Source organism: Brachionichthys hirsutus, unplaced genomic scaffold (genome assembly GCF_040956055.1).
Source record: "Brachionichthys hirsutus isolate HB-005 unplaced genomic scaffold, CSIRO-AGI_Bhir_v1 contig_655, whole genome shotgun sequence".
In the NCBI taxonomy this organism is placed as follows: Eukaryota; Metazoa; Chordata; class Actinopteri; order Lophiiformes; family Brachionichthyidae; genus Brachionichthys; species Brachionichthys hirsutus.
In genome coordinates, this window is record NW_027180605.1 from 53832 (window position 1) to 70097 (window position 16266).

At 46.5% G+C, this 16266-nt stretch overlaps 1 protein-coding gene and 2 long non-coding RNA genes across 5 annotated transcripts; 2 read left to right on the plus strand and 1 right to left on the minus strand.

Moving 5' to 3' along the window:
• Positions 1-784: 784 nt before the first annotated feature.
• On the plus strand, positions 785-6945 carry LOC137916168 (uncharacterized). The gene is made up of 4 exons (XR_011106475.1): positions 785-917; positions 5180-5237; positions 5767-5903; positions 6140-6945. It is a non-coding gene; the product is annotated as an uncharacterized lncRNA (long non-coding RNA).
• A 927-nt stretch (positions 6946-7872) lies between these two features.
• LOC137916169 (proline-rich protein 14-like) lies at positions 7873-10213 on the plus strand. Its single transcript, XM_068759250.1, has 7 exons — positions 7873-8008; positions 8709-8841; positions 8937-9161; positions 9254-9342; positions 9431-9502; positions 9584-9695; positions 9887-10213. Exons 2-6 carry the CDS (start codon positions 8752-8754, stop codon positions 9618-9620), a joined length of 513 nt encoding a protein of 170 aa, XP_068615351.1. The 5' UTR covers positions 7873-8008; positions 8709-8751; the 3' UTR covers positions 9621-9695; positions 9887-10213.
• A 2494-nt stretch (positions 10214-12707) lies between these two features.
• On the minus strand, positions 12708-14202 carry LOC137916170 (uncharacterized). 3 transcript variants are annotated; one of them, XR_011106477.1, is made up of 4 exons: positions 14104-14202; positions 13511-13691; positions 13012-13253; positions 12708-12816 (listed from the first exon to the last, which is right to left on the minus strand). It is a non-coding gene; the product is annotated as an uncharacterized lncRNA (long non-coding RNA). The 3 variants fall into 3 exon arrangements; XR_011106478.1 differs by lacking the exon at positions 13012-13253 and having other exon boundaries at positions 13547-13691; XR_011106476.1 differs by lacking the exon at positions 13012-13253.
• Positions 14203-16266: the final 2064 nt, after the last annotated feature.

A 16266-nucleotide genomic window follows, 5' to 3' on the forward strand; every position in this document is an offset into this window, starting at 1 on the left:
CTACAACGTACCGTTCTCGCGATAATTCGAAGAAATGAACGGAGTTTGGGACATTTCCGGTTTCCGGTTTCATTCCAGAAACGGCCGCAATATAAAATGATGCTGCCCTCTTGTGGAGACATGGCGCCGCTACAGTGAACATGATGATGATGATGATGAATATATTTATTAGATAGAATGTTAGAATACAAGTACAGTCACACAGTAGCATGTATTACAGTACAAATAACGTCAAACATCCTGTCTAAGAGGAGCATTTCAAAAAAGCCCTTGCGGGCTTGTTTCCGTTGAAAGTCCTTCGTACATAAGAAGTTTACAATCAGCATAAATATTCACACATAACGGTGACCACGTTATGGATGTGTAAAGGTTTAATTTTGTGATGTGTCAGGAACGGAAGGTCGTTCAGAGGCGGGGTGGTTTTGTGGACGGACCAGTCTCGCCTAACAACAAAATAATCGTAATTAGTATCACAAAGCGCATGTTTCCAGTCGGAGTGTTTTTGTGGACGGATCTTTCCAGCCGGAGTGTTTTTCGATTTCAAATGTTTGGAACATTTCTGGTGTTATTCCAGAAACGGCCACAAGAGAGCGAACGAGGACGCTTTAGTGAGCGTTTGAAGTTGACAATAAGCATAAATATGCACACAAACTGTAGCTGCCAGCTAATGTATCTCTAATATTTATGTGTAATTAATTTGATGTCGGGGAGATAAGGGGGAACCAAACTTTAGTTCCGCATGTTTGTGTACCCCACGGGATGAGATTATTGGCGCGCTCCATGAGAAAGACTGGGCGTGCGGCCGTCAATGTCTGGAAAGGAGCAAGCAGAATTGGTCCAAGAAATTGTTGGAAAATAATCTCTAAGAAGACGTTTAACCTCATCTTTATTCCTTTGGAGTCTGTGTGGCCAATGAGGTACAGTTTGCTTGCTTTTCTGTGTTAATTAGTGTTTATGTGAATGCCATGTGAAGCCAATTAAGCCTGTGATTTATATTTGTGCTTATTTGTTTAATGTGCATTTATGTCATTTTATGTCAGTTCTAATCCTTACGTTAATTTGTCTTTATATTTATATTTTCTTGTTTTGGTTAGGGTTAGGGTATGCACACAAACAAATGTCTTAACAACTTGTAACTTGGCACACTTATAGATGACATATGTGGCTGGAACTGACGTGACGGAAAGGTGGGTGTGACTAAGAATGACGACGTGATGGACGTGTAAAGGTTTAATTTCGTCATATCTCAGGAACGGAAGGTCGTACAGAGGCGGGGGTTGGACCGGCGTGTTCAGCATAGCCGAATTATGGTGGGTAGACCCACTTCTCAAGTCTCTACAACGTACGGTTAACGCGATATTTTGATTTCAAATGTTTGGAACATTTCCGGTGTTATTCCAGAAACAGCCACAGGAGGGCGAATGCGGCCGCTTCAGTGAGCGTCTGAAGCTGACAAAAAGCATAAATATGCACACAAACAAATGTCTTAACAACTTGTAACTTGGCACACTTATAGATGACATATGTGGCTGGAACTGACGTGACGGAAAGGTGGGTGTGACTAAGAATGACGACGTGATGGACGTGTAAAGGTTTAATTTCGTCATATCTCAGGAACGGAAGGTCGTACAGAGGCGGGGGTTGGACCGGCGTGTTCAGCATAGCCGAATTATGGTGGGTAGATCAACTTCTCAAGTCTCTACAACGTACGGTTCACGCGATATTTCGATTTCAAATGTTTGGAACATTTCTGGTGTTATTCCAGAAACGGCCATTAAAGCGCCACGCTATAGCACCACACCGTGATCCGGAGGAGGTACTGCACGCTGTACTCATTAAAGCGCCACGTTATAGCGCCACACCGTGGTCCGGAGGTGGTACTGCACACTAATCATTAAAGCGCCACGTTATAGCGCCACACCGTGGTCCGGAGGTGGTACTGCACACTAATCATTAAAGCGCCACGTTATAGCGCCACGCCGTGGTCCGGAGGTGGTACTGCACACTAATCATTAAAGCGCCACGTTTTAGCGCCACACCGTGGTCCGGAGGTGGTACTGCGCACTAATCATTAAAGCGCCACGTTATAGCGCCACAGCGTGGTCCGGAGGTGGTACTGCACACTAATCATTAAAGCGCCACGTTATAGCGCCACACCGTGGTCCGGAAGTGGTACTGCACACTAATCATGCAAGCACCACGTTATAGCGCCACAGCGTGGTCCGGAGTTGGTACTGCACACTAATCTGACGCTGCTTTAATATCGATTTCACTCGGGACAGTTTTCCGTCAGCTTTCAGTGACGTCTATGGAGGTAAAGGTTTCTGCCCATCAATTAACTGTAAGGATTTTCCTGTGTATTGATCGTTGGTTCAGGTTGGCATGGTAACAATACTCTGGTTTATTGTGTTGACGACACATAGAACAGGAAAGAAATGCTCAGTCACTAGAAATATTGTTGTGATTTTTTTAAAGTGTGTTTTTTCATGATGTAATCTAAGTTAGAAAGTTGGCGGCTGAGCTTTTCACAATTTTCTCTCTTTACAATCCTCAGATGTTATCACTTCTCTCTATCAGTTACATTTTCTTATGCCAGCTGAGGCTTGCGTTGACGTTCAGTCCTGCTGACTTGTGAGTGGAGTTTCTCTGGCTGCAAATCTTTAAAGGGTCTCCGTTCTTTCTTGGAAACAGTTCTTATTTAATTCACTTTATCTCATCTTCCATCTTCTCTTGCAACACACGATCAAGTGTTTGCCACCACAAGGACATCCATTTCTGTTCCGTTGATTTCATTAGATGTTGTGCACACCAGGGTTATAATAGTTTTGGATTTTTAATTATAGTTTATTTTTAGTTAGTTTTGAATTTGTTTTCTCTAATTCAGTTAGTTTTAGTTAGTTTTTAGAGTGGATTTTTTAGTTTTTATTAGTTTTAGTTTTGTTTTTATTAGTTTAATTTAGTTTTTATTAGTTTGTTTTTCATACTTTCAGTTATTTGTCAGATGCAGGATTAAAATATAATAAAATAATACAACTCAACAAAAGATAACATATAAAACATTTATTCAGTAATTTTAAACAACCAACCGTAACAGTCCACAGCATAGCTGCTAACGTGCTACAATCTCGGACTTAATATTTAATTTGCCGCTGATGATTTGCTCTCAGCGTGGACGAGCTTTCTTGCTCTTGATATCAGCAAGTCAGTATTTGGGTTCTTCAGGCAGCGTTCAGGGTGAGCTGAAGGGTGAGAGCCAGACATGGATCCTCTGGAACTTGTTGGTTTCTCCATCTGGCAGGTCAAGCTCTGAGCAAAAAGAACAAACAAATGTAAAAGACACAAAGAACAGTACAGTTAAATAATTATGTATTAATTAGGACTGTCTGTAATAACCCTTGTTTTTACAGCAGGGATAATAACGTTACTTCTTTCATGATGTTTAATTTCTTAACTGTTAGCACCCTAAACTAGTTTCCCCAGGATAACCCATTTAATATTGTATATTTATAATGAAGCCCAATATTAGATCTGAAATCATGACATGACAATAACGATGATTTCAGTGTGACAAATTATACATTTCAGGTTTTAGCGGATGGAGGCTCCAACATTTGTGATTGGCATTTTAGGTTTTGGATCAGAATGGGTAAAAGAAATAATTTATTTCCTCTCCTTTTGGGACTTTATGGGGTTTTAATATCAATTAAAGTTTACAACACTGATTATTGTTACATTTTATATCAGCATAAAAGGTCAACAAGACTAATGTATTTGGGACTAGAACCACTCACCAACGCGTTCAATGTCCTCGTCGTCCGTCTCTAATCCAATCCACGGTTCATCCAGACCATCTCCAGGTCCTCCTGGCTGAGGGGGGCTCCATCAGGGGGGCTCCATCAGGGGTCTCCTCACTTTGGGCTTGGCTCCAAGCAGCTCATCTTCTTCTCATGTCTCATTAATGCGGTGAGCCATGCCCCCCCCAGTGTGTGTGTGTGGGGGGGGGGCTCCAGTCGGTGCAGGTTAAAAGCAGTCCCTTATTGTTGTCTCCTTCGCGGTGCTAACTGCTAGCCGGGGGGCTGCTTCTCTTACGGGGGGGCTACTCGCAGTTAGCTTTCTTGTTTCTCTCCGTCGTAATAAACAAATCCCACATGGGGCTGGAGCGTTCGGCGCTTCCTGCCTGCTTCCGTCGGTAGTGACGTCACCAACCCGATTCTCAACGAGCAGTAACTCCAAACAAAATAAATCAATTTAAAAATCGATAAAAACGAAACCGAAGAGATTAGTGTCTTTAATTTTTATTAGTTTTAGTTAGTTTTGTGAACGGACAATACCGTTTTAGTTAGTTTTCGTGTTCTCTTTTAATTATAGTTTTTATTTAGTTCTAGTTAACGAAAAAAAAAAATCTATTCTAGTTTTCGTTTTTTTGTTAGTTTTCGTTAACTATAATAACCCTGGTGCACACTTCTATAGATTTTTGTGTCTGACCTCCTGCTTCCTCAGTCACAACTTATAATTCTTCTGTTTCCTAAAGACACTTGTCCTGTTGTTATATTGCGCTGTTCTGTATTGATACACCGTCGGAAACATCCTTGACGGTCTGACCTCTGAATTAACATGGAGACTCTTAATTTACATTTCATTAAAGGTTTGTTTCAGGAGAAAGAATATGGAAAAATTATAGGGAAATTAGTCTTTTTATTATTACCGCTTTACTGTTAGTCAGGGCGCTCTCTGCTGCCATCTAGTGTTTCAATTATTTCTTAACACAGTTGCTTCATAAAAGCTGTAATAGTATTCAAAACTCGAAACAGCCAGGAAGGGATGCATGATGAGAGTCAACATGGGGTTCTTTCCTGCTGGGGCGGTCGTGTGATTGGTTGAAACGCACGCAGAAGACGTTTGACATTACTTAATTTTGTTCTTTTTTAACTCCATATGAAATAAGGCAGCCTGAGGCCCATTTTATGTTCCCACTTTCTGTTTACGGAGCTAAAGTATATGACGAACGCAGGCTAGCAGAAGTGTGGAAAGTATTTTTGCCATGCAATTCCATCACTAAATGATAATTTCCACGAGATCAACGGCCAATGTTTTGCAGCAGTCACCAGCTTTGTGTGGAAATCAGTGTTTCAACTGAAGAGTTACTGTTTAGCCGAGTTTTGTGCTTCACTTCTTGCAGAGAGAACAGGAAGTGCGAGGGGGTGAGCTCGGCCCGCGTGGAGCCATTAATATGGGAGGTACGGGCACGATGTACAAAGACTAATGTAATGCAGAACCTGACGATGATGTGATCCATGCATTAATATCATTTATTAACGTACTGCATGTTAAATAGGTTTTCATCTAAAGTGGAATTACTTTGAAGGAATGCCAGAAGGAATAAAATGGCAAAACCACGTGTTGAAACTAACGCCATATCCAGTGAACCTGGTGGGATGGTTTTATCTCGTAGTTTGGAAATCCTGGGTCCCTGAGCTATCATCCTGTTACAAGAGAGTTGAGAGTTTAGTTAATCATTAAACAATAATTAAAGGCCACGGCACCTTTTAAGAACCTCTGAAGCCGAGTAAAGTTAAGATCTGTGATCGGGATGGGGGGTTAGGGTTAGCGTAGGTTTTTTGTTGTCGCGTATATTTTGGGCTCTTCAAAGGAGGAGCCGGGTGGGAATGTTCGTTAGCTTCCAACTGAAAGCCAGCGCTAACGTCTAAAGAGGCGGCTGACGTTAGCGCCAGCGTCCAAACCAATGCTCCGCTGTTCTGCGCGTAGATGGCTTTAACCGGGCCTCTCCGGGGCCCAGTGGTAACCAGGGTCGTACGATGGCCGTGAGTGGACGGGGAGGAGCCATTGGCCCCGAGGGAACTACAAATATGGGCGCGCCATTGAAGTCAGAGAACGGAGCCATGGTAACGTATCAGTAAAAATGAGTTGCTCTGATATCAACTGTTGAAGGATGTGAAGGTGCGTTTGATAAACTGGAGATCTAATCGTCTTATTCCTCTCTCTCCTTCTGTCTGCCGGGGCCGACCTTTCACTCCCGGACTGAACCCCCGACGAACTCTAAAAATCCCCACCGTATTCAAAACATCCCGTTGCGATGCTTGGCCCCGTTCCCGTAACGCCTATTCTCACGATTCCACAGCGAAACGATAGATTACCACAGGGTGGATCGGGGGTGGGGCGGACAGATGCCGAGTCCACAAAGCAGCAACAACAACAACAACAGCAACAGTCACCGATGGGCTCACAAGCTGGACCTGCAGCAGGATTTGGCCGAGGGAATCCGTTAGGGGGCCTCCTTGATGGGCCAAATAGCAAGCGGCGCAGATACTAGCGCAGGGGTGGGCAAACTTTTTGACTCGCGGGCCACAATAGGTTCTAAAATTTGACAGGGGGGCCGGACCAAGAACAGATGGATGGAGTATTTGTGTGAGCTAATATAAATGACACATGAAAGCTATTGCATGAAAGGATTTGGCCTTTTACAGGTAGTATTACAGGGATTAGGTCAAATGAATGAGGCTTAATTATAATACAATTTTATTTAATGATATGATTGGACAAGCTTGGCGGGCCGGATTAAAAAGACCAACGGGCCGCATATGGCCCCCGGGCCTGGGTTTGCCCATGCCTGTACTAGCGTCACTGGTCACAGAGGGGAAGCTCTTGTCAATCACAACTGCCCCGTCCCGTTGATGTAGCTTTCCGTTCACCCCCGACCCATTTATCTTTAAACATTTGTAATCCATTATAGTCTCCTTTTTTCACAGCTTTGTTTTCCCGTGTCTTCTGGAATTGTTGGTTTATCTTATGGTCCAGAGTAGGAATGCGTAGGAGGTCTACGTTCAGGCGGTGTTCCTTGTCTGATGCTCAGTGTTCCTACAGCTTTATTGTATTCTGTACTTGAAGGATATAAGTACAAGTAATAAAAACATTCTGGGGATGATGTATCTTTGTCTTTTCACCAGGATTGTATAATGTTCTTCAGGACAAACATATGAACATTGCTGCCCTCGAGCTAAAACCGTTTTGAAGATGGAGCTAATTGGGTCATACCTCGGTGGAGCTATGCTGAACAAAAGTCTGAATATTGGCCTCTGCTTCCATCTAGTGGCCAGTCTTTATACACCCTCGGCGGAATAGAATAGAAATAGAACAAAGCCTTAATCGTCATTGCACGGTAAGTCCACAGTGAGACAGCATGTACCCTCCTACTACTACTGTACTTTCTCCTTGTCCCGTGAGGCGTCGTCACAGCAACCCACCCTGTCCTTTGCATCGTCCTCCCCAGCACCTTTATTTGTTATCCTGTTCTTTGTCCAGATTACGGAAGACCTTTTGGCTCTCTTGCTGGACTTTGGTGACCGCCGTCCTGCTGATCAGGGCTAGGTCAGGTCGGGGTTCCTGCAGGGGCAGCGTCCTCCACTCTTCTCCCCGGATGCCGCATGTTCTACCTCCAGGGGGCTCTGTAGGCTGTAGTCAAGGTAATAACGAGGCTGATGACAGCCTCCTCTCCTCAGTTTGTGTTCACCCCCCCCCCCCCCAGGACATTTTGCCGTACCACCGACGCAGCACTCACCGGTTGGCCCCAGGCCTCTACCTGGGGTACCTGAAGTCCTGGTCTCCCAGCAGACCCCCAACATGCTGTGTCACACCCGCATACGGGTACATAAAAAAACTAATCTAATCTAATATGTACCGTTGGAGTGTAATTTTGTGTCATTTTGGTTGGGGTTCTGCCGCAGAATTTTGTAAATGTAAAAAATGTGCCGCGGCTCAAAAAAGGTTGGGAAACACTGCGCTAGACTAACACTTTTATTTTGAAACTTTCAGCGGAAGTTCCATCATTGTGATTGTGACTTCCGCTATTTAACGCCGGGCATTAGTGACGTCAGAAGAGCGTCTTGCACCGGACCGCACGGCCAGGTTTGGCATTTTCTAGCGTCGGAAGCGCTTAAAATGAGATAAGAGGAGTTAAAGGAGACCAAACGAATCCGGAGGCTTTGAAAAGGTAAAATGAGTTTCCCGATTTATGACGTTTTAACCGATTCACGCGCAATATAATATGCTAACGGTAGCTAGGCGCAGCTAGCTCGAGCAGCTTTTGTATTTTCTCCAAATTCCTTTTTTCTGTTCTGTTCTCACGCCGATCCTAAATACCGCTCGTTTTCTGTGAGTGTCCCTTTGTTTCATGTCACATAAGAAAGACCGATGTGAGAAAGTAATAAGGCCAAAAAAAAAAAGGAACTCCTGTTCGTCAAATGACGATGAATTAACTTGTAGGAATGTTTATGGGATTCTGAGCCGCGAGAGAAATTAGACACCCTCAGGTGAGCTCTTTTGTTGAGCTGCACCCAGGTGTGGCTGGGGGGGGGTAATGAAATGCAGTTTAGCATCTAACCGGAAGTGCAATTACGAGACAAGTATTCAGGTTAAAAAGGTTTTACACTTGTTACGTACACAGATTTGGTGTTGGGAAGATTCTACAATAATAATATACGGTGTCTTAATCCTCCTCCTCTGTTCAGAGATGGTTTCTCCAGAAATGGCTTCTTTAACTCCTCTTTAAGCGTGCGTGTGCGTGTGCGTGTGCGTGTGTGTGTGCGTGCGTGGAGCAAATGGCACAAACAACTTTCAGGTGACTTCAACCTTCCTCGGCTGGAGGCCCAGAACTCTTTTTGTCGTTAGATGTTATTCTGTCTCTCTCACAGTCCTCAAAAATGCTGAGTCGACCTCTGACCCTGAAGGGCAGCGATGGCAGGCGGCAGGGCTCGGGGGCGGCGACGCGGCATCCAGCTCGGCCTTCGGCTGACGATGAGGCCGATGGCGGCGCGTCTGAAACGGGTTTGTTTTGATGGATGGAAAGTCCGTTTGAGGACTTCTGTTTCCACGCGGACCAGCTGAGCGAGGGAACTCGCTGCCTTTTTGTTGTCCGTCAGGAGTTTTGTCTCCGCCTGTGTCTCCTTGGAGCGTCTCCTCCTAACAGCCCAGCTTCTCCCACCCGGCGACTTCAGAAGCAGCGGTCCAATCACAGCTCCCGTTGCCTACGCCTCCCCCGGCGACGGTCTCTTCCTTCGCCGTCATCTTCGGCCAATGGACTGTCTGCTCTGCTTTCCACGAGCCAATCGACAGCAGGCCCAGAGTTTCTCAGCACAAATGGAGAGGTGGATATTTTTTCTGTTTCCTATTTTTTATTGTCAAGTCATTTTTACTCATGGTTTCCACTGATTGGATCTCTGTGTCCATTTTATGTCAGCGAGCCGAACGCGTCTCACAGATTCGAATCCGGCGGGCATCACCGCGTGAAATGTTGCTCACGCCAATGGGACTGCCAAAGGTCAAAAGGTAGGTCGCGTGGGTGTGGAGGAAATGAACGCAGTCATTTACAAACACATTGACCATATTCCAAAATCATCAGTGAACATTTTTTCAGGTTAAAGAAGAAAGAGTTCAGGCTGGAGGAGATTTATACGAACAAGAACTACAATTCCCCCTCAACCAACAGGTAAAGGTAACCTTTAAAATGAATAATGCAAATCTCGCTGAATCTCCAGTCTTCTACCATGTTTTGTTTTTCACCCCACAGGAGTCTTGAAACAATGTTTGAGGAGCGCTACTCCTGATTGGACAGCAGAAAAGACGGAGGGTTGTCCTTTTTCCTGACTTTACTCTGCCCCGGAAAAGGAAGAGACTGCAAGGTGGGTTGGGAAATGTATTGAGAGCGCGATAAAGCGACGGTAGTCTCCTTATTTGTGTCCCTCCTTTGTGTTATTTTGTATTTTATTTCTAACTACGCAGTTATATTCATTATTACTACATACAGGTAGCACTTCTCTTTTCTTCATCTTGTTCTTCACACTTCTTTTTTCAAAATGTTTGTCGACTTCAGGGGCGGGACTTCCTGTTACCATGGTCCCCAGGAAGCGGAAAGCATCTCTCCGTCGGTGCAATGGCAGCGTCCCTCGTGGGGGCGAGTCAGACGTGGATGCGATGCTGGTGGAGCGACTTTCTGATACAGCGAGGCTTGGGTGTGTGATCTGTGACATCACATCCTGTCAGCACATGGTTTTTTTTTGCAGTGTATTTGCTGTTTTATTTTTTACAGTGTTGGATGTGAAACGTGAACCGGATGGATAGAAATATAAATGTACATTTTCTTCATATTGCCGGTCTGATCTGCTTGGACATGAGATTAAAGTATGTATATTTACATTCAGATTGTCTGTGATGTCATCGTTGGTGTTGAGAATTTGTTAATGACTGGTTATCAGCTGGTCGAGTTTATGCTGGCCTCACAGCCAGATGGTACTGGGTTCAAATCGTGTCTGCGTCGGGGTTCTCCCGTTTCCGCCCACCTCCAAAAACGTGCAATTTAGGGGAGTCGGTTACTCCAAATTGTCCGTGGCGTGTGAGTGCGTGCGTCGGTGTGTGCACGGGGGTGGGGGAATAGTTGGTAGCAATGTTGAAAAGTTCAAAGAGCCCCAGCTTCAAACCCCACTACGGGAATGGGATAGAGAGGGGGTAGCAGGGTAGACCCAGGGCCACCTGGGCGGAGTGAAGTGGACCGGTCCAGTTCACTCCGCCCAGGCAAGGCCCTAGGCCTACCCTGCTACCCCCGTTCTACCCCACTCCCCCAGCGGGACTCGAACCCGGGGCCTCCGACACGGTGGTTGGTAGCAATACCAACCACCCCACAGTGCGGGGGAGGAAACCCGAGGCGTTAACAGAGTCATGCTTGTCGGATGATGAGCTGCTATTCCAGACCGCAGCGTGTTGCACTGGAGCTGTGCTTTTTCCTTATGCGACATCACACTGCGTTCTCGGTGGTGCAGTGGGTAGCACACTTGACTCCCGGCCAGAACCTCCTGGGTTCAAAACCAAGGGGTGCAGCATGTATTTTTTTTTACAAGAATTTGAGGTTTGTTGTTTGGTAAAGTAAATGGGAAACGGCGCGTTCAATGACTCCACTGGGGTGATGTAAAGTTACGAGCGGCGCGCGAGGCTCATGTTTACAGCGAGACAAACCTGGAATTATGACGTCAAGCCCTGTCAGGACGAGTGATTGTGTACGGCGGTCACTTTCTCTGTCCACTAGGTGGCGTACGGGAACGCCCACAACATTGTAGAAACGCGTTGAACAGATTCTGCAATGCCTCTCACACCTAATAAATACAGAAACGGTCCCAATAACTGCTTTATTTTTCCCCCAATTGTTAAAAACGATAAAGTTTACAGTGTTCCAAAGGGGCAAACGGAGAGTTTGGCAGCAGCGGGTTGGAGAGATGCTCTAAGATGAGGTCGGTCTGACCGTTACCCGTCTACAGTCACCGCGTTCCACCTTATTCTCTGGTAAAACCTCGCCACCTTCCGCACATTTATTGATTTTCCGCACATTTATTGATTATCGTACTCGGTGGCGCAGCCAAGCGGCTGAAATGCTATTAACCCCTAAAATAAAACGACTAAAATTGGTGGAACTGCCAGAATTAAGATCGTTGTGAAATAACGTGCCGTGCAATACTGCTCTAAGGGAGGGGTGGCGGCACATCAAAGGGTACATTGCCACATGGGCTCATCCGTCCCCATCCGTCGGATGACCATCAGTATGGCGTTCATATAAAAGGCCTCGTAGGAATTCTTTGAACATTCATCGGGTCGTACCGTCTGGGAACGGGGAACGCTGATAGGAATCAGCAAACGGGGGGGATTCGGAGGCATCGACCCGCTGCGGCGCCAAGCTGAGACCAGGAGGGCGTGTGAAATCCCCCCCCGACATCAGGGTGGTACCGTCCACACGTCGGTGTTTATAGATAGCTCTAATGTATTAATGTACAAAATATAGAATCTTAAAATATTAGATAAGGTTTGGCGTTCTGAAGTCAAAATACAAAACGGCCGAGATTAGAAAAAGTTCTTTGCTGACATCGTCTGTGTTTCGCGCCTGCGTGTGTGTGTGTGTGTGTGTGTGTGTACCGCGGTCGTAAGTACACGTTAAGGACAATCTTGTACATTATCCCTACTCGCTAGTACTTGCACATTAAAAACGATATTTTCAAACCAGCGCAGTCCCTCGGGAACAGCTGACGGTCCGGGGGGGTTAACTAAGCACTGTGGAGTCACTGCATGCAGTAGAAATATGGATTGTTGTCATATTTCGCGCGGCCGTCTGCGGCAACGCTAAAACCAGCGCAGTCCCTCGGGACAACGTCCCGCGAACAGCTGACGGTCCGGGTGGGTTAACTAAGCACTGTGGAGTCACTGCATACAGTAGAAATATGGATTATTGTAATATTTTGCGCGGCGTTGTTTTCTCCAACATGTGGCCTGCAGGGTACAAATCCGGGACCGGGGCCCTTCGGGGTAGAAATCGCATGACCACTTCGACTTACCGACCATAATCTGGACAATAATTACATCGCAGCAAGATTACAGACAGTTGGTTATACACAAATGAAGTACACGTGTTTGCAAGAATAAACTTTAATACACAGAGTATTGAACTGTACGGGCAATCCAAGGCTGGATGGGTTCTCAACAGCAAGAGGGGCCCACTGCAGGGCGGGTCATCCAAAGGCTGGACAGGTGGTCCACACGCAGGACGGGTCGTCCACAGCTGTCCGGTACTGCACGAACGATCTACAAAATCTGGACAACCATTCCGTGCTAGCAAGATTACAGACAGTTGATTATACACCAATGAAGTACAAGTGTTTGCAAGAATACACTTTAATACACAGAATACACAGAACAGTGAACTGCACGGATCCTCCACGGCTGGACGGGTGCTCCAAAGGCAGGAAGGATCCTCCAAGGCGTCAACTGTGGAAAAAAGTAATAACAGAGTCATCCTGGAAGTTTGTAACCATTAAATAAATATGCATTTATGTATTTTAATAATACACCAAGTCAAGCAAGTACAACGGCGTCACGACCTTCTGCGTGCCCGGAAAGTGACGCTACGGGCCCCCAAATCAACCCCCCCCCCCCACTAAATCTACCCACCGCGCAGTGCACCTTTCTGGGCATGGCTTTTAGCAGCGTGCCCCTGTCCGTTTTTTGAGGAAGGTTCCACTTTGCGAGGGAGAACCGGGACAAACGGCACATCAAACCGCATCAGCGAGTCGAGACGAATCCGATGGTGGTGGTCATGTGTCGCTACGACCGGGCGCGGCCTCGTGACGTGCAAAAACCCGGAAGCGGCCTCAGGCTTTGGGCCTAAATTTCTCTCAGTTCACCCCTTGTGCAGAAAAGTCGTACTGGGGAAAACAGCACATCAAACAACATCAGCGGAACGAGACGAATCCGATGGTGGTGGTCACGTGTCGCCACGACGCGGCACGGCCGCGCAAAAAACTGGAACTGGCGGCAGGCTTTGGGCCTAACTTTATCTTAGTTCACCCCGCGCTTTTAAAACGCGTACCGGGGAAAACAGCACATCAAACAGCAATTTTTTTAATTGTAGGTAAGGTAAGATTTAGTTTACTGATTTTGAATTTAAAGCTTCCTCGCTCACCGTCTGTTTTAAGCACTGCAGCCGCTCATGTCTCACCCGCTTGTCTGACGGCAGCGTCTTGCTGCCAGACCGCTCCTCCGGCCCTTGACCCTCCGGTGTTGCCAGCTTAGGCGCTGCCTTCGCATCAGGTGATGCTGTGAGGGGAGCCTCCGCTGCCTCCGCCGGTCCTGCGTTCTGAGGCCTGGACACAATAAATTTATAAGAATCCAAAGCTTCAAAAAAAAGAGCAGAGCTTTATGAGATTTTTAATATTTGCGGCGAATGTGCTGCTTTTTTTTTTTTTTTAATTTATTATTAAAACGCACCGAAACATTTACATACGGCCCATTGCTGATATGAATTTTATATTGCCTCGTGGGCAAAATATAATTACACGGCACGCCAGATTAGCTCACGGCCAAGACAAACACTTAATATTTTCTGGACGCTATTTTAATACAGTTAATTAAGCTACAAGTTCTCTTTCATGGCGCATCATAAAACGCGTCTTGCCTACAACCCTATTAGCTGCGTAAAAACGCACGTGTCTCTCGTCTTGAGTTGCAGAAATCGGTCTCTGTAAGAATAGTAGAACGTTAACTAAGGGTCCTTACCGGAAGACGACGGTTTTTTTTGTTCATCTTGACTTCAATGGAGATTCTGCCGATTGCTGATGCTGATCCGTCGTCTGCTCCTGCCGCTCTTCCCTCCACTGGACTGAGCGGAAATCCCCACCCACCTTTAAAACAGATAATCACCGGGCTGATTGGCTGAAAAGTATGACGCAGTTACGCTACCCAGAATGCCCCCGTGGCATGCTGAATAGATAAAGTGTCTTGAATCTCGAAACCTGGAACAGGTGAGGCGGTGGTGTAGTGGTAATTGCCTGTGCCCCGCATCCCAGACGCCTCGTGTTCGAATCTGACTTGTGGCGCAATTTTGAAAATCAGAAGGGTTAGGGTTAGGGTTAGGGTTAGGGTTAGGGTTAGGGTTAGGGTTAGGGTTAGGGTTAGGGTTAGGGTTAGGGTTAGGGTTAGGGTTAGGGTTAGGGTTAGGGTTAGGGTTAGGGTTAGGGTTAGGGTTAGGGTTAGGGTTAGGGTTAGGGTTAGGGTTAGGGTTAGGGTTAGGGTTAGGGTTAGGGTTAGGGTTAGGGTTAGGGTTAGGGTTAGGGTTAGGGTTAGGGTTAGGGTTAGGGTTAGGGTTAGGGTTAGGGTTAGGGTTAGGGTTAGGGTTAGGGTTAGGGTTAGGGTTAGGGTTAGGGTTAGGGTTAGGGTTAGGGTTAGGGTTAGGGTTAGGGTTAGGGTTAGGGTTAGGGTTAGGGTTAGGGTTAGGGTTAGGGTTAGGGTTAGGGTTAGGGTTAGGGTTAGGGTTAGGGTTAGGGTTAGGGTTAGGGTTAGGGTTAGGGTTAGGGTTAGGGTTAGGGTTAGGGTTAGGGTTAGGGTTAGGGTTAGGGTTAGGGTTAGGGTTAGGGTTAGGGTTAGGGTTAGGGTTAGGGTTAGGGTTAGGGTTAGGGTTAGGGTTAGGGTTAGGGTTAGGGTTAGGGTTAGGTTAGGGTTAGGGTTAGGGTTAGGGTTAGGGTTAGGGTTAGGGTTAGGGTTAGGGTTAGGTTAGGGTTAGGGTTAGGGTTAGGGTTAGGGTTAGGGTTAGGGTTAGGTTAGGGTTAGGGTTAGGGTTAGGGTTAGGGTTAGGGTTAGGGTTAGGGTTAGGGTTAGGTTAGGGTTAGGGTTAGGGTTAGGGTTAGGGTTAGGGTTAGGGTTAGGGTTAGGGTTAGGGTTAGGGTTAGGGTTAGGGTTAGGGTTAGGGTTAGGGTTAGGGTTAGGGTTAGGGTTAGGGTTAGGGTTAGGGTTAGGGTTAGGGTTAGGGTTAGGGTTAGGGTTAGGGTTAGGGTTAGGGTTAGGGTTAGGGTTAGGGTTAGGGTTAGGGTTAGGGTTAGGGTTAGGGTTAGGGTTAGGGTTAGGGTTAGGGTTAGGGTTAGGGTTAGGGTTAGGGTTAGGGTTAGGGTTAGGGTTAGGGTTAGGGTTAGGGTTAGGGTTAGGGTTAGGGTTAGGGTTAGGGTTAGGGTTAGGGTTAGGGTTAGGGTTGGTTAGGGTTAGGGTTAGGGTTAGGGTTAGGGTTAGGGTTAGGGTTAGGGTTAGGGTTAGGGTTAGGGTTAGGGTTAGGGTTAGGGTTAGGGTTAGGGTTAGGGTTAGGGTTAGGGTTAGGGTTAGGGTTAGGGTTAGGGTTAGGGTTAGGGTTAGGGTTAGGGTTAGGGTTAGGGTTAGGGTTAGGGTTAGGGTTAGGGTTAGGGTTAGGGTTAGGGTTAGGGTTAGGGTTAGGGTTAGGGTTAGGGTTAGGGTTAGGTTAGGGTTAGGGTTAGGGTTAGGGTTAGGGTTAGGGTTAGGGTTAGGGTTAGGGTTAGGGTTAGGGTTAGGGTTAGGGTTAGGGTAGGGTTAGGGTTAGGTTAGGGTTAGGGTTAGGGTTAGGGTTAGGGTTAGGGTTAGGGTTAGGGTTAGGGTTAGGGTTAGGGTTAGGTTAGGGTTAGGGTTAGGGTTAGGGTTAGGGTTAGGGTTAGGTTAGGGTTAGGGTTAGGGTTAGGGTTAGGGTTAGGGTTAGGGTTAGGGTTAGGGTTAGGGTTAGGGTTAGGGTAGGGTTAGGGTTAGGGTTAGGGTTAGGGTTAGGGTTAGGGTTAGGGTTAGGGTTAGGGTTAGGGTTAGGGTTAGGGTTAGGGTTAGGGTTAGGGTTAGGGTTAGGGTTAGGGTGGGTTAGGGTTAGGGTGTAGGGTTAGGGTTAGGGTAGGG

Coding starts and splice junctions, on each gene's coding strand:
- LOC137916169 (XM_068759250.1), top strand. CDS start 8,752: ATGGCAGGCGGCAGGGCTCGGGGGCGGCGACGCGGCATCCAGCTCGGC. Junction 9,162..9,253: donor TTCTCAGCACAAATGGAGAG/GTGGATATTTTT, acceptor ATTTTATGTCAG/CGAGCCGAACGCGTCTCACA. Junction 9,343..9,430: donor GGACTGCCAAAGGTCAAAAG/GTAGGTCGCGTG, acceptor ACATTTTTTCAG/GTTAAAGAAGAAAGAGTTCA.